Source organism: Manis javanica, chromosome 8 (assembly GCF_040802235.1).
Source record: "Manis javanica isolate MJ-LG chromosome 8, MJ_LKY, whole genome shotgun sequence".
Lineage (NCBI taxonomy): Eukaryota > Metazoa > Chordata > Mammalia > Pholidota > Manidae > Manis > Manis javanica.
Window position 1 is genome coordinate 101926712 of NC_133163.1, and position 22715 is coordinate 101949426.

The 22715-nt window shown below is 37.5% G+C and overlaps 1 protein-coding gene across 4 annotated transcripts in view; it reads right to left on the bottom strand.

The window, feature by feature from the left end:
* Positions 1 to 22715, bottom strand: part of BCL2L10 (BCL2 like 10) — a 71450-nt gene that overhangs the window by 42649 nt on the left and 6086 nt on the right. Inside the window, exons 3-4 of one of the 4 annotated variants that reach the window (XR_005062033.2) lie at positions 21280 to 21416; positions 19283 to 20595 (exon numbers count right to left, since the gene is read on the bottom strand). The exons of 2 other annotated variants lie outside the window; for them this stretch is intronic. Coding sequence is in view for 1 of the 2 variants with exons in the window: in XM_017657371.3 (XP_017512860.3) it covers positions 21344 to 21416 (73 nt within the window). In the remaining variant the exon portion in view is untranslated. Of the gene's footprint in view, positions 1 to 19282; positions 21417 to 22715 lie in introns of those variants that run through there. One more of the 4 variants, XM_017657371.3, reaches the window with a different exon arrangement.

Here is a 22715-nt window from a genome sequence, read left to right on the forward strand (position 1 = left end):
TCTGAACCAGCAAGGGAGAAATTGCTGTGGCCCCACTTTTTATTTTATCCGTGAGTTCCTGCTTTCTGATTTGAAAGTTTGCATTATCAATTTGGAATTTTTAACTTTTTCAAAACTGACCAAGAATAAAAAGTTAAATTATTTGAACTATTCATGATTCTCCTTTGCCCTTCTTTACCTTTATCTCTGCCCTCCTCTGTATATTTACTCCTGCCTGCTTTCACAACTATCAACAATTGTGATGGTTAATTAACATTTATTCAGCATTCACTCCATGCTGAGCTGCACTTATTTGAGGAAACAGACTTTGAGAGGCTGAGTGCCTTGCTCAAAGACATGTGACTTTGGTAAGTGGCCAATTCTTGAACCAATGTAATCCAACTTCCAAGACATCTCAGACACAATGCTGTACACATGGTCACCACCCAGAGGTTCCCCAACAGCCATTAGCAAATGACAGGCTGCGAGGCGACTAAGAAAATGGGCTGGACTCCTGACCTTGCCTTCTGTAACCTCAGCTCTGACACTTTTTAATTGAATGACACTGGACAAATTAAAATTAGCCCCTTGTAACATGTTACCTCATCAGGGGAAAAAAAGCCTGTTAATAATTTTATAATAATTTAATAACTAGATATTTAATAAAAAACCTACTTATTAAAATATACCTATTTACAACATAAGATTGTTTTGAAGATGGAAGTATATAATATGTAAAAGGTACTTAGTACTTGTTATGTGCCAGGGTCTGGGCTGTTATGTAAAAAAATTATTCTTAAAACGCATCATCTTTGGGCAAGTGACGTCACATCTCTAAATGTCATGTTCCTCATCTCCCTGATCCGCCTTGATAGAGCTTCAGGAGTCACTGTGAAATGTAAGGTATACCTTCGGTGACCAAGGATCCTGGTTTTGCCCTGTTAGAATGATAAATTAGAACACCCAAATTCTCTTTTCTCTGACCGTCCTATAAAATGCATGTTTTGGCAATGATTACATTTATTTTGGTGAGCTGTTACCTCATATTTGCCTATTATTTGCAAGAAAAGATGTGTGGTTTTTTTTGTCAATACTCTTTCCCACAGAAAAATTATAAAAATAAATTACACACAAACAAAAACATTAAGATTGCTTTGAGGATGAGAAGTATATAATGCTCAGTTCACCAGAGATTAAAAACTTAGCAGACAAGTTCATTACTGCTCAGTTCCGTCCAGCAGTCAGATAAGGAGTTGGGAGAGGAAGGCAGCTCTGTGTTCTGAAACGGGGCAGTTCAGCCGCTCTTACTCCACCCCGAGTGCTGGGGCATGTCCCACCTGCATGTCCCTTTGAAATGTCCTTGTGGCAACAAAGCGTCTTTAAAAGGACCAGGAAACCACTTCTTAACTTTTATCTTCAAAGTTTATTTTGGAATTAACTGTTACCCCAATGAAAGAATGCCTCTGACTTCAATAGCTTATTTTGGTATCTTTTAAATACCAAGAGGCTTGTTTGCAAGGTAAAGTACCCAGAATGTTGTACTTTTAGAGGTATGTCTACTTCATTTTAACAGCAGAAGCAGCCCTTTGAAAAGCCCAGACTTTACATAAAGAGGCTCCTTTCCTGAAGCCTTGGGGCAGGGGCCCTATAGCCTGCAGGGATACTCTCTGGGGACAGAAGCTGGCGGGCACCAGCTTCCCATTCACCCCCTTCCTTGCTAAAGCTGGCATCATCTCCCACCTTCTTTCTCTTCTTATTTTCCTTTTCCTTTTTCAGTGAGTACCATCTTTGCGTTCCTCTCTGCCGTGCTCCAGAGCATGAGGATCTTTCAGAGGGAAGCTTCTATACATGTGTGGTGACCCATTTTTGCAGCTTGCTGCCCAGAGGATGCCCCTTGATTGCTTGGCTCTGGTCTACAGGGGGTTTGTTTTCTTAGGCCCCCAGGGATTGTAACAATCAGAGAGTTCCTGGGAGGCTACCACCCCCAGGGTACTCACACATAGCGGACTGACATACAGCCTTACTCTGAGAAAATGGCCTATTTGCTTGGCCAGGAGCTTTAGCCTGGGCAGGCTTCCAGTTTGTCACATGCATAAAAGCATATGGAACAGCTCCCAGAGAATGGAGTCTGGTGAACACAATCTTTGTGCTCTTCCTCTGCCTCAATCCAGTTTACAAGAAGGAACTTATGCTCTTCCCTTGTGCCCTGAATTTTGCAGCTGCTTCCACGGGACACCTCTACACTGCCTGGGCTGGTCTCACAGGACTGTATGCAATGGAGAAAGAGTTTGTACACAGCTACCACAGGGCACAGAAAGGAGCAACATTCCCGTGAGTTCAGTCTTTCTGGAAAGACACCTATTAGCTTATCTTAATAGCTGCAGCCTGGAGGCACGCTTCTAAGTAAACACACATCTAAGCACTGGCAGTAAGCCATTCCGGACACTTTGGATGGTGGCCACTATCTTGGGGTTCTCCTGCCACATTCCAGAGCACCAGCATCTTTCACATGGGAGCACTTACGGGTCTGGTAACCCGTTTTTACATCAGGTGTCTTTGTTTTTGTGGATGCTGCCCAGAAGATGCCCCTTGATGATAAGGCTCTGGTGGGGGGGAAGAGGGGTGCTGGTGGAGAGGTGGCTTGCATTTCCGGGTACCATGAGACTGTAACAGCTGGAGAGACAGCGCTTGGCAGGCTACCACCCCCAGGGTGCTGCACACATAGGACTGACACCCACCCCTATCCTCTCTGTGAAACAGGCCTACTTGTTAGTCCTGGAGCTTTGGGCTTAAGGGCCAGTTTCATGTTTGACACACATCTAGAGGTTACAGCAGTGCTTCCAGGGAACTAGACCAGGGGACACCGCTTGCACTCTGAAGAGCCAGAAAGGCTATGGGAAACAGTTGCTCCATCTCAAAGAGACAGCACGCTGTATCACTTGGTTGATTCCTAGCACAGAAGCCAATTTGAAAAGTGCCTGGGTTACACATTAAGGAGATTTATTGACTAATTTTAAGGTTTGTGCCAAAGGGGCAGGGATCTCGGGGGCTTTCTCTGGGAACAGAAGTGCTGGCAGGTAGGTTTTCTTTCCTTCCTGCCAGCTGGCTGGATGCTTGTGAAAGCCAGTTCTGACCTATTGACCATGCTACCACTCGCCCTGCCCTGTCATTCCCCTGAGACCAGCTCCACCCATCTGCTCACCCCAGCAGGTGGCCCTCCAAAGTGAGTTCCATCCCACCTGGAGCACAGACTTTATCAGGACCAGCATACCCCCCAAAGCAACTGCTGCCCCACCAAAACAGGCTACCTACCAGGACCAGCGCTCCTTCAAAGCAGCTCCTGCCCCAGGGAAGGGGGAATTAAGCCCTTACACACAGCACACAAGCAGCAGCTACAGCTGGGCCTCTCAGACAGCCATGCCAGATACCAGTCCTGTCCACCAGCGCTCCTGCAGATGAAGGCAAGGCTAGTCACTGCAGACAGCCTAGCTGAGGGCCAGCCCTGCACACCAGCATACCCACAGCAGTCACGGCCAGTCCCCACAGGTGGGCACATGCAGCCCACACCAGGGCTTCCCCTTGAGCACCTGGTTCTGGGGACGGGGGAATTATACTACTGAGTCTTTTCAGTATGCCTTCTACATAAAGCCACTACCTTCAAGACCAGGAGAGATAGTTGACCTACCTACTACACAGAAATAAATGCTGAGTCAGAAATGAGGAAACAGAAGAATAAGTTCCTAATGTAAGAAAATGACAAAATGTCACACAAAAAAAGTAAAAGAGAGATAAAGCAATTTACCTGAAAAAGGTTTCAACATAATGGTTATAAAGACACTAAACTTGAGGGAAGAGTGGATGAACGCAGTGAAAATGTCATAAAGATAAAATAGAAAAAAGAACCAATCAGAGCTGAAGAATTCAATAAATGAAATGAAAAATACACTAGAGAGAATCACCATATTAGAGGATGCAGAAGACTGATTCAGCAACTAGGAAGACGGGGTGGAAAGTACCCAAGCTGAACAGAAAAATAGAAATTAAAGTGAGAATAGGTTAATTTAACCTCTAGGACAACATCAAGCCTACTAACATTCACATTACAGGGGTCCCAGAAGAAGTGCGAAAGGGACAGAAAACATTTGAAGAAACAATAGAAGAAAATTTCCTTAACCAGGGGGAGGAAACAGACATCCAGGTCTAGGAGCACAGAAAGCCCCAAAGAAGATAAACCCAAGGAGGTCCACGTCAAGACATCATTACAATAACAAAAATTAATGATAACACAAAAAACAGCCAAAATCATTTAAAAACCTAAATATAAGACCTGAAACCATAAAACTTCTGCAGAAAACATAGGTAATACACTCTTGAACATTGATATTAGTAATTTTTTTTCTGGATATATCTTCCCAGGCAAGAGAAACAAAAACAAGTGTGATTATATCAAACTAAAAACCATCTGCACAGCAAAGAAAACTATGACCACAGTGAAAAGGTAACCTAGTGAATGGGAGAAGATATATGTAAATGAGATCTCCCATAAGTAGCTAATATCCAAAATTATATATAAATAACTCATTAAACAATACCAAAATGACAAAGTGATTAAAAAATGGGCAGAGGACTGAATAAGCATTTTTCCAAAGAAGACATACAGATAGCCAATAGATGAAAAGATGCTCCATATCACTAATCATCAGGGAAATGCAAATCAGAATCACAATGAGATATCCCCTCACACCAGTCAGAATAGTAACTATTCAAAAGACAAGAAATAACATGGATTGGGGAGGATGTGGAGAAAAGGGAATCCTCCTACACTGCTGGTGGGAATGTAAGTTGGTCCAGCCACTCTGAAAAGCAGTATGGAAGTTCCTCAGAAAACTAAAAACAGAAATAACCAGTAATTCTATTTCTGGTAAATTACCCAAAGAAAACAAAAACACCAATTGAAAAGACAAATCCACTCCTATATTCATTGCAGCATTATTTACAATAGCCAAGATATGGAAGCAACCAAAGTGTCTATGAATAGATGAATGGAGAAAGATGTGGTACATAAATAAAATGGAATATTACTCAGCCATAAAGAGAATGAAATCTTGCCATCTGTAACAACATGGATGGACCTAGAGGGTATTTATGCTAAGTGAAGTCAGAGAAAGAAAAATGCTGTATAATTTTACTTATATGTGCAGTCTAAAAAACAAATGAACAAACAAAACAAATACACTAAAACAGAATGGATTGGTGGTTGCCACAGCAGAGGGCAGGCCATGGGGTATGGGTGAAATTGGTTCAGGGGATAAAGAGGTACAAACTTGAAGTAATAAATAGTTACAAGGATGAAAGTACAGCATAAAGAATATAGTGAAAAATACTATGATATCCTTTATGTTGGTAACTACAGTTATCATGGTGAGCATTTAGTAATGTATATAATTTTTATAGACCATGTTGTATACCTGAAACCAATATACTATGGTATGTCAGCTATATTTCAATTAAAAAAGTTAATGATAAACAGAACCTTAAAAGTGGCAAGAGAAAATAGTTCCATACAAAGGAAATCCTTAAGGTTATTAGCTGATTTTTTAGCAGAAACTTTGCAGGCTAGAAGGAAGTGGCATGTACTGAAAGGAAATCACTATAACCAAGAATACTCTACCAAGCAAAGTTATCATTCAGAACTGAAGGAGAGATAAAGTTTCCCAAACAAGAGTAAGAGGGTTCATCACTAAAACAGGCATTAGAAGAAATGTTAATAGGTCATCTTTAAATGGAAAAGAAAAAGCCATAACTAGAAGAAAATTATGAAAGGAAGAATTTCACTGGTAGAAGCAAACATATAATAAAGGTACATCACTTATTAAGCTACTATGACATTCAAAAGACAAAATTACATGCACAAAAATTAGTCAAGGGATACACAAAATAAAAAGATGCAAATGATGTCACATACATAAAACATGAAAGGCGGTAAAAACATACTTCTTTAAAATATGTTCAAACTTAAACTATGTTCTACTTCATACAGACTACTAATACACATAGGATGTTAATTGTGAACCTCAAAGTAACAACAAACCAAAAACCAGTAATAGAAACATACACACAAAAACAAAAATAAATACAAGGATAACACTAAAGAAAGTCATCAAATCACAAGAGAGCAAGAGAAGGGACAGAGAACTACTAGACAGCAACCAGAAAACAATGAACAAAATGGCAATAATTACTTCAAATGTAAATGGACTAAATGCTCCAGTGAAAATATATAGTGTGCAGAGAAGACAATGATTCTATAGCATCTTACTACACTGATGGACAGTGGCTGTAATGGGGTATGTGGTGGGGACTTGATAGTAGGGATAGTCTAGTAATCATAATGTTGTTCAAGTAATTGTACATTAACAATATCAAAAAAAAAATGTTGGCAACAACAACAAAAAAAGAAAATATATAGTGTGACTGAATGGATAAAAAAACAAGATCATGACATTGAATTGGTAATCACAAAGCTACCAAAAACAAATCACCAGTTCCAGATGGCTTCACAGCCCTATTCTGCAAAACATTTAAAGAAGAGCTAATACCCATCCTTCTTAAAGTATTCCAAAAAGTAGAAGAGGAGGAAATGCTTCCAAACTCATTCTTTGAGCCCAGTATTACTCTAATACCAAAACCAAAGACAACACAAAAAGACAAAATTACATACAGACCAATATCCCTGATGAACACAGGTGCAAAAATACTCAACAAAATCTTAGCAAACCAAATCTAATAATACATTAAAAATATCATCCATCATGATCAAGTGGGATTTATTCAAGGGATTAGTACTATATTTGTAAATCAATATCATACACTACATTAACAAAAAGAAGGATAAAACCACATTGATCATCTCAATAGAGGCTGAAAAAGCATTTGATGATATTCAACAACCATTCATGATAAAAACTCTCAACAAAATAGGTACAGAGGGTATGTACCTCAACATAATAAAGGCCATAACAACAAACCCATAGCCAACATCATACTTAACAACAAAAAGCTGAAAGCTTTTCCTTTAAGGGAAAAAGACAGGTGCCCGCTCTCACCACTTTTATTCAACAAAGTACTAGAGGTCCTAGCCACAGCAATCAGACAACACAAAGAATTGAAAGGCATCCAAATCGCTAAGGAAGAAGTTAAACTGTCACTGTTTACAGATGACATTATATTGTACTTAGAAAACCCTAAAGAATTCACCAAAAAACAACTAGAATAACTGAATTCAGCAAAGTTGCAGGATACAAAATAAATACACAGAAACCCACTGTGTTCCTATATACTAACAATGAACTAGCAAAAAGAGAAATCAGGAAGAAAACTCCATTTACAGTTGCATCAAAAAGAGTAAAATACTTAAGAATAAACCTAACCAAGGAGGTGGAAGACATATACCCTGAAAACTACAAGACACTCATGAGAGAAGTTAAAGAAGACACCAATAAATGGAAATCTATCAAATGCTTATGGATAGGAAGAATTAATATTGTCAAAATGGCCATCCTGCCTAAAGCAATGTACAGATTCAATGCAATCCCTATCAAAATATCAACAGTACTTTTCAATGAATTAGAATAAATAGTTCTAAAATTCATATGGAACCACAAAGGACCCCAAATAGCAAAAGCAATCACGAGAAAGAAGAACAAAGCTGAGGGGATGATGCTCCCTGACTTAAGCTCTACTACAAAATTACAGTAATCAAAACAATTTGGTACTGGCACAAGATCAGACCCATAGATCAATGGAATACAATAGAGAGTGCAGATATAAACCCAAGCATATATGGTCAATATATGATAAAGGAGCTATGAATATACAATGGGGAAAAGATAGCCTCTTCAACAACTGGTGTTGGGAAAACTGGACAGCTACATTTAGGAGAATGAAACTGGATTATTGTCTAACTCCATACACAAAAAATTAACTCAAAACGGATCAAAGACCTGAATGTACATCATGAAATCATAAAACTCTTGGAAGAAAACATAGGCAAAAATCTCTTGAATATAAGAATGAGCAATTTTTTCCTTGACACATCTCCTTAAGTAAGGGAAACAATAAAAAATGAACAAGTGGGACTACATTAAATGAAAACGCTTCTGCACAGCAAAGGATGCCATTTGCAGAACAAAAAGGCATCCCACAGTATGGGAGAATATATTTGTAAACTACTCATATGATAAGGGGATAACATCCAAAATATAAAGAACTCATATGTCTCAAAACCCAAAAAACAAATAACCTGATTCCTCAACACGCAAAAACCAAATAACCTGATTAAAAATTGGGCAGAGGACCTGAACAGACACTTCTTCCAAGAAGAAATACAAATGGTCAACAAGCACATGAAAAGATGCTCCACATTACTAGTCATCAGGGAAATGCAAATTGAAATCACAAGGAGATATCATCTTACACCAGTTAGAATGGTCAACATCCAAAAGACAAGAAACAACAAATGTTGGCAAGGATGCAGAGAAATAGGAACCCTCTTGCACTGTTGGTGGGAATGCAAATTGGTGCAGCCACTGTGGAAAGAAATATGGAGGTTCCTCAAAAAACTTAAAATAGAAATACCATTTGGCCCAGTAATTCTGCTTCTAGGAATTTACCTGAAGAAAACAAAATCCCTGATTCAAAAAGATATATGCATCCCTATGTTTACTGCTGCACTGTTTACAATAGCCAAGATATGGAAGCAACCTAAGTGTCTATCAGTAGATGAATGGATAAAGAAGATGTGGTCCATATACACAATGGAATATTATTCAGCCATAAAAGGAAATCCTCCCATTTGTGACAACATGGATGGATCTAGAAGGTATTATGCTCAGTGAAATAAGCCAGGTGGAGAAAGACAAATACCACATGATTTCACTTATTTGTGGAATATAAAAACAAAGCAAAACAGAATCAACAGAACAGCAGTAGACTCATAGACACTGAGAAGTGACTAGTGGTTACCAAGGCGGAGGAGTTGGAGCAGATGAGGGAGGGGAGGAGCAGGAGGGGATAAAGGGCACAATACATCACAATTACACTATAAGTTATCATGGGGACTGTTGAACTATGTGATGTACATTTGAAACCAACATAAGATTGTATATTAATGATACTTTAATTTTTAAAAATCCACGTATATGCTGCCTTCAAGAGACTCACTTCAGACTAAAGACATATAGACTCAAAGTGAAGTGTTTGAAAAAATATTCAATGCAAATGGAGATGGAAAAATCTGGGGTAGCATTACTTAGACAAAACAGACATCAAAACAAATAATGTAACAAAGGACAAAGAAGCACATTACATAATGATAACAGGATCAGCCCAACAGAAGGGCATAAAAATTGTAAATATGTATGAACCCAAATGTATGAACATTTGGATGTTATCCCCTTATCCTATGAGTACATACTTCAGAAAAAAAAATCTATGGACCCCACATAGGAGCACTTAAATATATAAAGCAAATATTAACAGATATAAAGGGAGAAATTGACAGTAACACAATTTCAAGGGACTTTAATTCTCCACTTAGATTAATGGATAGAAGCTTATTGATTTATCTGTCTGAATGAACAGTGGTATTGAATAACAAATTAGACCACATGGACTTAACAGTTAAATACATAACATTCCATTCTAGATCAACAGAATACACATTCTTTTCAAGTGCACATGGAATGACCTTCATAAATCACATGTTAGTCACAAAAACATCAATAAATTTAAGATTGAAATATCAAGCATCTTTTCTGACCAGAATGGTATGAAACTATATGTCAATCACACACACAAAAAAAAAAAACTGGAAAAAACATGAACACATGGAGGCTAAACAAATACATTACTGCATGACCACTGGGTCAATGTATATATCAAAGACAAAATTAAAAATATGTGGTGACAAGTGAAAACAAACACAATGGTTCACAATCTGTGGGATTTAGCAAAAGCAGTTTTAACAGCTACATGCAAAAAAAGAAAACTGGAATACTTCCTTACAATATAAAATTTGAAGAGATACTGTGTTATCACTATATATAGTTTTTAATTTATCAGCTGGCTTATCATAAAAAATCATGCACACCATATGCAAATGTGTTCCATGTGCAAGAATAATTTTTTCAGCAGCTGTGTGAGCCATTTTCTCTTTTGCCACACAATATGCAACTAGATACAATGACAATAAGGCCTCACTAACAGTAGTAGTACAGGAAATTGTATTGATAACTACATTTTTCTTTCTTTGAAAACACTTCAAGAGGCTTATCGAAAAGTTCAGTGTGCTGAATTTCTAAATGCCTTTTTAATTTTGAAGGTTTTAAGCTTTCATTTGCAAGAATATTATTATAAATAACACTGAGGTCTGTCATTTTCAGAGGGTTTTCCACATTTAATGAAACTTTGAAATAACCTTCATTATAATGTCTTGCACTTTTTCTTCTTGAAATGTGGCTCAAGCAAAGTCAAAGTTTGCAGATTAGAGTCAATATTTTTCTTCAATATTGTCACTATTCACACTTTCAGATCCAGTCGTTGAGCTTGGACCCTGTTTCTGCATATTTCATTTATTTCTCTTTCTTTTAAAAAAGAAATGATCTATTTCAAAAGTAATTTTGATTAAAGTAATTGTCACTAACTCAAAATACATGCAGACACATATATGTACACAGCTTAGATAGTATCTTTCCAAAACATGCAGTTTGCAACTGAATTTCGGTTGAACATCTGAATTCACATCTTGAATATAACACTTACCATGTAAGTCATGCACATTAACCTTGTTTTTATGACAAACAAGATACCAGTAGACAAATGATTAAAAAAACCATTTCTTAGCTAAAATATGCTATTCGTCACAACCCCCCATTAATTATCTTTTCATATACTGAAACTGACCATATTATTTCCTCACAACTGCACAATTCTGGCAAAGGATTCATGCAAAACATGCTGATATTTTATATTTTATTTTGTTTTTAAAAAATATGTTCATTGTGACTCACAGAATTGATTCACAACCTACTTATGGGTCACACACGTAATGTGAAAACAACTGATGTAGACATTTTCCTCTGTGTGTCGGTAGCTGGAGTGTGTCTGCTTGATGATCAAAGAAACAAGTTTATCTGCTGTTTGCTGGAACAGTGACTTTCCTGAAGTGGTAGGCATATATTAGATTTTCATCCCTGATGTATTTGATGGAAGAATTTTTATGAATGTCAGTTATGGTCCAATCCAGTGATGATCCAATGAGGTTTTCCATGGCTAAGTCAACTCTCAGGTTGGAGCTGATCATAGACTTTTAGAACTTTCTTAGAATGCATCCCTGACCTCCAGCCCAGCACCGCAAACCTCCAATTTCACCCATGGAGCTCACAGTTCAGCTCATTCTCCCATTACCTACACAACACCATTTCCGGCCTAACCTTGGTACTCATAGAAATCCCACTTTCAGTCAAAAAAGGGCTGGCTCGGCAGCCAACAGGGCAACAGGGGACAAAAGGGGTGTCCGAAGTGTCTTGAATAGACATTTTTCCAAAGACATACAGATTACCAACAGATACATTAAAAGATGGCCAACATCACTAATCATCAGGGAAATGCAAATCAAAATAACAATGAGATATCTCATACAAGTCAGGATTGTTTGTGTCAAAAATACATGAAATAAGAAGCATTGGAGTAGATGCTGAGAAAAGGGAACCCTCATGTACTGTTGGTGGGAATGTAAATTGGCATAGCCACTATGGAAAACAGATTGGGGGTTTTCAAAAGATTCAAAATAGAAGTACCCTATGGGAGGTGGTCTTAAGATGGCAGCATAGAAAGAGCCTGAGCCCACCTTCTCCATATGTACATTTCGAATTTACACCAACACAGAGCAATTCATCCTGAGGAAGAACAGAGGCTGTGTGAACACCTCTTGCACAACTAGGGATAAAATGACATTAAAAATGTCAGGAGAGACAGCGCCGTGATAATGGAAGGAGACCTACTCCCAGCACAGCTCCACAGTGGGGAGGGATATCATGGAGATACCTAAGCACAGACTTGCCTACCCCTGGAGCACAGAAACAAGCCAGGAGTTGGGGGGTTTAACCCTGACCACCAAACAGCAGAGGAACTGCTGGAACTCTTTGAGATTGGAGGTGCTGGTGAGCACCATTGTTTGCAATTCCACCCAACACTGCTATGGGAACAGGTTGAGTGCCACAGTTTGCAATCCTCCATTGTTTCTGTTCCCCCAAGACACTCCTAGCATGAGCAGGAACAATGAGAGCAATATTGTTTATGTCCCCCCACCCCCCTGAAACTGCTAGCATGAATGGCAGCAGGATGAATGCCATTGATTATGTTCCCCACATACACTGATAATATGGATAGGAGCAGGGTAAGGGTAAAACAAAACAGCTCCAGAAGTGGCAGAGGCAGCCTTCCAGCCCCCAATACACCTGTCAGAGATCCAGCAGTCCTACCAAGGTGATATATTGCAATGCTCACATGGATTCACATTGCCTGCACCCCTTCTATCCCCAGTTGCCCTGTTTGCACAGCCCCAGACTGTTAACAATGCAGGTGACCCTTGTATTGCACACATCCACCACCAGCCACCCCATTAGCATGGCCCTGGCTAGCTCCCACACAGGAGACCCTGGGCCCATGACCCTCCTCCCCAAGTTCCCCTATCAGAGAAGCCCCATCCCAGTGACCAACTGGGAACTCCCTGGACTGTGACCTTTCAACACCAGCTGCCCTGCCAATATGGTCCTGGCTGGAAATCATGCAGGAGATTCATGGCCCATGCTTGTGAGCTCTGGCAAAAGGACACCTGGTTCATGCCCATCCAGTTTCCAACCAGCCAGCCATAACCACCAGGCACACATAATCTACCAAAGAGAATTCCTACACAAGGTCACACATCAAAGACTGGGAGAGGAAGCATTTTTACTTAACCTATAGAAACAAACACAGGAAGTTAAATGAGAACATGACAAAACTTCAGAAAAAGAACTAATTGAAACAGTTAAGTAATCTACTTGACAAAGAGTTTAATGGTTATAAAGATGTTCACTAGTCTTCAGAGGAATGAATGAACTCAGTGAGAACCTCTACAAAGAGATGGAAATATATAAAAGAACCAGATTGAGTTGAATAAATGAAATGAAAAATACACCAAAGGGAATCAACAGCAGATTAGAAGATGCAGAAGAATGGATCAGTGATTTAGAAGACAGTAACTGAAAGCCCTCAATCTGAACAGCAGAAAGAAAAAGAATAATAAGAAATCAGGATAGGTTAAGAGAGCTCTGGAACAACATCAAACATCCTAATACTCACATTATAGGAATCCCAGAAGGAGAAGAGCGACAAAGGGATGGAAAAGTTATTTAAAGAAATAATAGCTAAAAACTTCCTTAACTAGGGACAGAAACAGACATCCGGGTCCAGGAATCAAAGAGAGCCCCAAACAAGATGAACATAAGGAGGTCCACACCAAGACACATTATAATTAAAATGGCAAAGATCAAAAGATAATGAGAGACTCTTAATAGCAGCAAGAGAAAAGCTATCAGTTACCTACAAGGGAAACCCCATAAGGCTGTCAGATGATTTTTTTTTCAGCAGAAATTCTACAGGCCAGAAGGGAGTGACATGAAATATCAAAGTGCTGAAACTGAAAGACCTCTAACTAGGAATACTCTACCCAACAGGGTTATTATTCCGAGTGAAAGGGGAAATAAAGACCTCAGAAACACACAGGTTAAAGTAGTTTACCACCACTAAACTAGCCTTAGAAGAAATGTTAAAGGCATAACTAGGAGTAAATTATAAGAAGAAAAATGTCACTGGTAAAAAGAAACAGCAAGGTAGTAGACCAGTTGCTTAAATGCTAGTATGACAGTTAAAAGACAAAAGTAGTAAAATCAACTACTAAAAATGAAGGAAACCACTAAAAATGTGTTAAAGACATCATATACATAAAACATGGAGAAGAGAGAGTTAAAAATGTAGTGCGGTTAGAATGTGTTCAACTTAATATAAACTATTGTATAAGAAAGATGTCATATATAAACAATGTAACCACAAACCAAAAACCTATCACACACATAAAAAAGAAAGGAATCCATCTACAACACTGAAGAAGTTCATCATGAACAAGGGAAGACAGCAAGAGAAGGACCTGAGAAGAATGACAGAAACAACCAGAAAACAATGAACAAAATGTCAATGAATACTTACCTATTAATAATTACATTAAATGTAAATGGACTAAATGCTCCTATCAAAAAATATAATGTGACTGAATGGATAAAAAAAACAAGGCCCATCTATATATGCCTTCTACAAGCAACTCACTTTGGAGCTAAAGACACATACAGACTGAAAGTGAAGAGAAGGAAAAAGATATCCCATGGAAATAGGAATGGAAAAAAAAAGACGAGTAACAACACATATCAGACAAGATAGACTTTAAAACAAAGACTATAACAAGAGATGAAGAAGGACATTAAGGCTCAATCTAACAAGTTGATAGAATTGTAAATATCTATAGACCCAATAGAGGAGCACTTACATAGACCAAATATTAACAGACATGAAGGCAGCAATTGACAGTAATAAAATAACAGTTGGGAACTTTAACACCCCACTTATATAAATGGATAGATATCCAGACAGAAAAATCAATAAGGAAACACTGGCTTTGAACGACACTTCAGACAAATGGATCTAATAGATATATATATATATACACATAACATCATGTCCAAAATAGCAGAATACACATTCTTTTCAAATGTACATAGAACATTCTCCAGAACAGATGTGTTAAGCCACAAAACAAGTCTTAGCAAATTTAAGAAGTATAAAATCATACTAAGCATCTTATCTAACCACAACAGTCTGAAACTGGAAATAAATTACAAGGAAAAAAAAAACACATGGAAGTTAAACAGCATGCTACTAAAAATCCAGTGGGTCAATGAAGAAATTAAAGAGGAAATTAAAAAATACTTGAAGAATAGCAAAAATATAAATACAATGCAAAATCTTTGGTATACATAAAAAGCAGTCCTAACAGAAATTCAGTGTTACAGGCTTACTTCAAGTATGAAGAAAAATCTCAAATAATCTAATCCCATACCTAAAATGGCTAGAAAAAGAATAAATAAAGCCCAAAGCTAGTAGAAGGGAGGAAATAATAAAGATCAGTGCAGAAATAAATTAAATAGAGGCAAAAAGGAGAAGAAGAAGAAAGAATCAATGAAACTAGGAGCTGTTGCTTTGAAAAGATAATATTGATGAACCTTCAGCTGGACTCATCAAGAAAAAAGAGTGGACTCAAAATTGAAAATGAAAGAGAAGTTGCAATTGACCACAGAAATTCAATTATAAGAGATTAGTGTGAAAAATCATATGCCAACAAGTTAGACAAACTAGGAGAAATGGATAAATTCCTAGAAACATGCAATCTCCCAAGACTGAACCAGGAAGAAACAGAAAATCTGAACAGACTGATTACTAGTAACAAAATTGAACTGGTAATCCAAAACTCCCAACACACAAAATCCCAGAGCCAGAGGCTTCACAAGAGAATTCTACCAAACATTTAAAGAACAGTTAATATCTATCCTTCTCAAACTATGCCAAAAGGCTTAAGAGCAAGGAATGCTTCCAAGTTCATTCTACAAGGTCAGCACACTTTGATACCTAAACCAAAGACAGTATACAAAAAGACATGAATATAGATGCAAAAACCCTCAAAATACTAGCATACTGGATTAAGAAATACATTAAAATGATCATTCACCACAACCAAATGGATTCCAGGGATGCAAGGATGGTACACTATCCACAAATCAATATGAGACACCACATTAACAAAAGAAAGGATAAAACCCATGTTCATCTCAATAAATGCCAAAAAAGCATTGATAAAATTCAGTATGCATTTATGATAAACTTTCTCAACAAAGTGGGTTTAGAGGGAACACTTCAACATAACAAAAGCCATACATGACAAATGCACAGTTAACGTCATATTCAATGATGAAAAGCTAAAAGCTTTTCCTCTAAGATCAGGAGCAAGACAAGAATGCCTGTTCCCATTCTTATTCAACATCGTATGAAGTGCTAACCATAGCAATCAGACAAGAAACAGAAATATAAGGCATCCAAAGTGGTAAGGAAGAAGTAAATTCTATTTACTACAAATAGTGAACAGAAAGAGAAATTAAGGAAACAATCCTATTTACATTTGTGTCAAAAATTATAAAATAACCTAGGAATAAATTTAACCCAGGTGGTGAAAGACCTATCCCTAAAAACTATAAGACATTTATGAAAAAAAAGTGAAGATGATGCAAATAAATGGAAAGTTATTCTATGCTCATGGATAGGAAGAATTAACTTTGTTAAAATATCCATACACCCCAAAGCAATCCACAGGTTCAATGCAATCCCTATTAAAATACCAATTAATTTTTTTTTTACTGAACTAGAGCTAATCATCCTAAAATTTGTATGGAACCACAAAAAAACCAAAGAGCCCAAGCAATCTTGAGAAAGAACAAAGCTGGAGGCATCACACGCCTTGATTTCAAACTGTACTGCAAAGCTACAGTAATCAAAACAGCATGGTACTTGCACAACAACAGATATATAGACCAGTGGGACAGAAGAGAGAGTCTGGAAACAAACCTACACCTGTATGTTCAATTAATAACAAATGAGGTGATAATATACATTGGGAAAAATAGTCTGTTTATTAATTGGTGCTGGGAAAACTGAACAGTGACATGTAAAAGAATGAATCACTGTCTTATACCATATACAAAAGCAAACTCAAAATGGATTAAAGACCTACATATAAGACCTGAAACCATAAAATGCTTTAAAGAAAACAGGCAGTAAACTCTTAAACATCAGCATTAGTAACTTATTCTGGATTATTTCTCTCCAGGCAAGAGAAACAAAAGCAAAAACAAATGGGACTACATCAAACTAAGAAGCTTTTGCACAGAAAAGGAAATGAACAAAACAAAAAGGCAACCTACTGTGTGGGAGAATATATATGAAAATCATATATCCAGTAAGGGTCCAAAACATATAAAGAACTCATGTAACTCAACACCAAAAAACAAATAATCTGATTAAAAATTGGGTCGAAGACCTGCATACATTTTTCAAAAGACATACAGATAGCCAATGGGCACATGAAAAGATATTCTATATCACTAATCATCAGAAAATTCAAAACCACAATGAGCTATCACCCAACACTAATCAGAATCGCTAATATCAAAAATAAATGATATACAAGTGTGGGTGAGGATGTGGAGAAAAGGGAACCCTTGTACACTGCTGGTGGGATTATAAATTGGTCAGCCACTTTGGAAAGCGGTATGGCATTTCTCAAGAAATTAAAAATAGAAATGCCATATAACCCAGCAATTCTACTTTTGGAAATTTATCTGAAGAAAACAAAATCCCTCATTCAATAGCCAGAATATGGAAGCAACCTAAGTGTCCATGGATAGATGAATGGATAAAGCAGGTGTGGGTATATGTGTATGTGTATGTGTGTGTATATATGCATATATATATGCATATATACACACAATGGAGTATTACTCAGCCATATGAAAAATGAAATCTTGTCATTTGCAACAACATAGATGGACCTACAGGGTGTCATGATAAGTGAAATAAATTAAAGACATATATTGTATGATTTCAGTTATACATAGAGTTGAAAAAATACCACAAATGAACAAAATTGAAATAGACTCAAATACAGAGAACAGACTGATGGTTACCATCGTGGGGGATGGTGGATGGATTGGTGTAATAGGTGATGGGCAAAAAAAATTAGTGATAATGTCTGATATCTTGATCTGGGTGATGGTTCCATGAATATATACACTTGTCAAAATTTATCAAGCTGTACACTAAGATCTGTGCATTTTATTATATGTACTTCGACATAAAAATGAAAATATGTATACACACACACACACAAAAAAAAAAAACCCAAACAAAAAACAAATATCCTATGATCAAATAATTCCACTTCTGAGTATTTACCCAAAGAAAACAAAACCAGTAATTTGAAAAGATACACGCACCCCTATGTTTATTGCAGCATATTTACAAGAGCCCAGATATGGAAGCAACCTCAGTGTTCGTTAGTAGATTAATAAAGAATATGTGGTATACATGTATGACAGAATATTACCCAGTTATAAAACAAATCTTGCCATTCACAACATGTATGGACCTAGAGGGTATCATGCTAAGTAAAATAAGTCAGAGAGAGAAAAACAAATACTATTATTTCACTCATATGTGAAATCTAAAAAATGAGACAAATCTATAAACATACAAATAAAAATCAGAAACAGACTCATACATACAGAGAACTGGTGGCTTCCAGAGGGGAGGGGGCTATGGGATATGTGAAATAGTAAAAGGGGATTAAAGTCACAAATGTCCAGTTGTAAATAAATAAATCATGGGAATGAAAATTACAGTATAGCAAATACAATCAATAATACTGTAATAACTTTCTGTGGTGGCAGATGGTAACTAACCTTATTGCAGTGAGCATTTCATAATGTATATAAATGTCAAATCACTATGTTGTACACCTAAAACTAATATAATATTGTATATCAACTATCCTTCAAATAAAAATTATTTTAAAATATGTAAAAACAGTATTACCATATGATCCAGCAATTCCTCTTCTGGGTATTTATCCAAAGAAAACCAAAACACTAACTCAAAAAGATATATACATCTCCCCCATGTTCACTGAAGCATTATTTACAACAGCCAAGATATGGAAACGATTTAAATGTTCCTTGATGGATGAATGGATAAAGAAGATGTGGTACATACATGCAATGAAATGTTATTTAGCCATAAAGAATGAAAAATTGCCATTTGCAACAATGTGGATGGATCTTGAGGATATTAAACTAAGTGAAAGCAGCAGACATAGAAAGACGTATTGTTTCACTTATATGTGGAATTTAAAAATACAAACAAATGCATAGACAACAAATAACACCAACCTCATAGATACCAAAAATAGATCGGTGGTTGCCAGAGATGAAGGTGGGAAAAATGGATGAAAGGTATCAAAGGTACAAAGTTCTAGTTGTAAAATCAATAAGTCATGAGGACGTAATATACAGTATGGCGACTGTAATTAATACCATACTGAAAAGTTTCTAAGAAGAAATCTTAAGTTATAACAAGAAAGAAATTCGGTAACTAAGTATGCTGATGCATGTTAACTAGATTTATTGTGGTGATTGTTTTGCAATATATACAAATACGGAATCGTTGTATTCCTGAAGTTTATACCTCAGTATTTTTTATTAAGGTATCATTGATATACACGCTTATAAAGTTTTCACATGAAAAACATTGTGGTTACTACATTCACCCATATTATCAAGTCTCCCCCATGCCCTGTTAAAGTCACTATCTCAATTTTTTAAAAAGCTAATGAAGATTCTTGAATATTGTGAACACCTTATGCACTTGGCTTTGTGTTGATAATGAGCAGCGGGTAGTAGAAGACAGATTTGTGTTTCTTTGAATAATTTACAGCCCATCTGAGGGAGAAGAGAGAAGGGAATGGGAGTGGTAAGAACTAAAATACAAGGCAGCAATATAAGCCAGAGCTGTAGAGTACATAGGGTACTTAGCACTGAGGGAAAATGTTCTCTTGAGACCTCACTGAAGAAAGATTTAGTGTGGGCACCGAATCATACCAACAAGTGATAATGGTGAATGGGAAGAGTGGTTGTGTTGAGGAAATGGCATGATAAAAAAAAAATGGTTCAGAGACAGGATGGTCGAAATGAATCCAGGTGATAAGACTGGCAGGACTATGCCTGTCTAGGAGAGTTGGACTGGTTCCATTTTAGGCCATAAGGAATACATAAAGAATTTTCCATAAGGACACATCCCTAAGAAGTACTTTTCTAGTTACTCCAGGTAGCAGAATTGAAGATGGATTTGGGGAAGGTAAGGATGAAGTGTCAGAGCTGGAAGGAGGCTTTAGGGTCATAAAGGACTCTAGGGCAAGGGAGGGCTGCTTGAAGAACAGAGAATGTTTGATTAATGACGGGAAAGAAGTGATAGCGGGGTGGGTTGAGAAAAGCAAAGGGAGATGACGAGGAATGGGGTCCAAAAGGACTCCAAGTTTGCAGGGAAAGTACAGTTGGAAAAAAAAAGGATGACTGAGCAAATAGCATTTACCTAGAAGTGCCCAGCTAGAAGCTGCAAATTCAGGAAAAATTAGAAGAGAGTAACAAATGTATATTGTCCTTCCAAGTAGATAAGGGTTAGGATATCAGGCAAAAATGTGAGGGACCCAGTGGTTTACAGGCTGATGGGTACCACTAGAAAATTCACTTCAAACCCAGCACCTCAAGAGCGCCTTGAACTGTCACATTAATCCATGCTCTATCATGTTGATCATCTTCCTCTTACGATCCCAGAATGCTTAGTTGAAGAATGAGAATCCACATGCTAAAGACAATGACAAAGATTACCACATAAGAAAAATATTTTTACCTCTTGTGGCTAGATATTCTAGTCAGAAACTGGAGTGTTTTATCACCCAGAACTGGCAGTGCTACTCACCTTCAGGGTATTTCTTCTTACCACAGAGGATGAGCATAAGTGTGTCTAATGCAAAGAACCTGAGAGATCCTTCGTTAAATCATAGTCTGAGCAATGGCCCCACAGCTCCTCCCTCCTAAAATGCCTCAGCGACAAAAGTGCTGGAAGAAAAGGCAGCCATCTACAGTCCAGAAATGAAAGTATCCCTACTATTCACTAACTTAGAAAATTAGCCAAGAAAAAAGCAAGAGGTAAGTGTTGGGAAGGAAACATTAGATATAATAAGAGCTCAAAATAGCCAGATTTGGAATCTACATTAAATTTCTTTTCACAGCAGCCATAAATAGTAAATGTAACAGAGAAACAGGCTCTGGTTCGAACTTCCACTTGAAACAAAAACAGTTTAAGCAGAAAAGGAAATAGCTATTGAGTCCCAAGTAGTTTTAGGCTCAGCCAAATTGTGAGTCATCAGAACTGTTTCTCCACACTCCATCCTGCCCTAGATCTCTGCCCTCTGTCCTTCTGTGAGGTCTTCTCTTTCAGGCAGCCTCTCTCCATGCAGTGAAGATATCCCAACAGAGAGATGCTCACCCGATTGGTGTCCACAGAAATCCTGGAATTGAGTCTTGTTAACTTCACATAGGAATGGGCTCCATTAGGCCAGGTCTGGGCCTTGTTCTGGGGTGGGGTAAGGTGTGGAGGAGTCCACACTAGTAGAACCACATGGTCTAAGAACAAAGGAGACATAGTTTATCATAAGAAAACAGAGGCGTACAAAGGAGACATAGTTTATCATAAGAAAACAGAGGCGTCGGGGAAAATGGCTTCTGGGAAAGCAAAACATCTTCTCCAGATTCCATTTCCAATAGCAACAGAACCCAAAGAGTTGGAATACACCCGAGAAGAACATAGGATCTATATGAAGAAAACTAGAAAAGAACTAAATAAATGAAGGAGTTCATATTCTTAGAACCGTAGACCCAATAAAGATACTATTTATTTCCAAATTGATCTATAGTGCAATCATATTCTGGTCAAAATTCTAAAGCAGTATCTTAATGGATTTTTTATAAACTGGTTTTGAGAATTCACCTTAAACAATTCACAGAAATAGCCAAGGATTTTTTTTTAAGAACAATTGTGGGCTAAGAGATCAGACTTATACCACCAGATATTCAAACATGCCATAAAAACAGTAACCAAGACAGTGCTACTGGTAGAGGAAAAGATAAGTCAACAAAATAGAGATTATATTCAAATCAGTATGGGAAAAAAATGTACCATCTATCTATAATGCTGAAATATCTACCCCACCTCTCCTTTTAGAAGAAGGGAATCCTACTTCACACTACACTAAAAAAAATTCCAGAATGGATCAGTGATTGAGAACATAGAACACTTCCTTTATCATCTTGAAAGACGACCCAAACTGAAGAAGCCATAAGGGTGAAAATGTAGGATGATTTAAAATTGGCAAGAGTGTGAAGAGCAAAGCATTCTCTATGCTGGTGTAGGTTTGGATTGGTAGAACTTATTTTGAATAATTCGGTAGTAGCCAAATTTTAATACATATAAACTGTAACTCTATTTCTAGAATTCTCTCCCATAAAAATTCCATGCAACAGTTTCTTGTAAGAGGAGAAACACCCAAACATATCCAGCAACAGGAGGTTAAATCAGCTTATTCTGCCATAGCACAGAACACACTGGGATAGAACAATGAGGCAGAGCCACATGTTTCAAAGAGGAATGCTGAGCACGTCTGACTGTTTTACAAGTCCAAGCATAAGGGCCAGGAAAGCATGGAAGGATGCTGCACTTTTTTGGGAAACCAAGTATTTACTACCTTCATTAAATTGTCAGTAGCATTTCAAGCAAATGCAAAATGGAAGGCCAAGCCCAGCGATTCAAAGAGGAAGTATCTGCCCAACAAGGAGCACCCCACCTACACCATCCGTGGCCATGACGGTGGCGGTCAGCCAGTGTTATCCAGATCACTGAGTGCTTGCCACAGCATCAATCTGCAG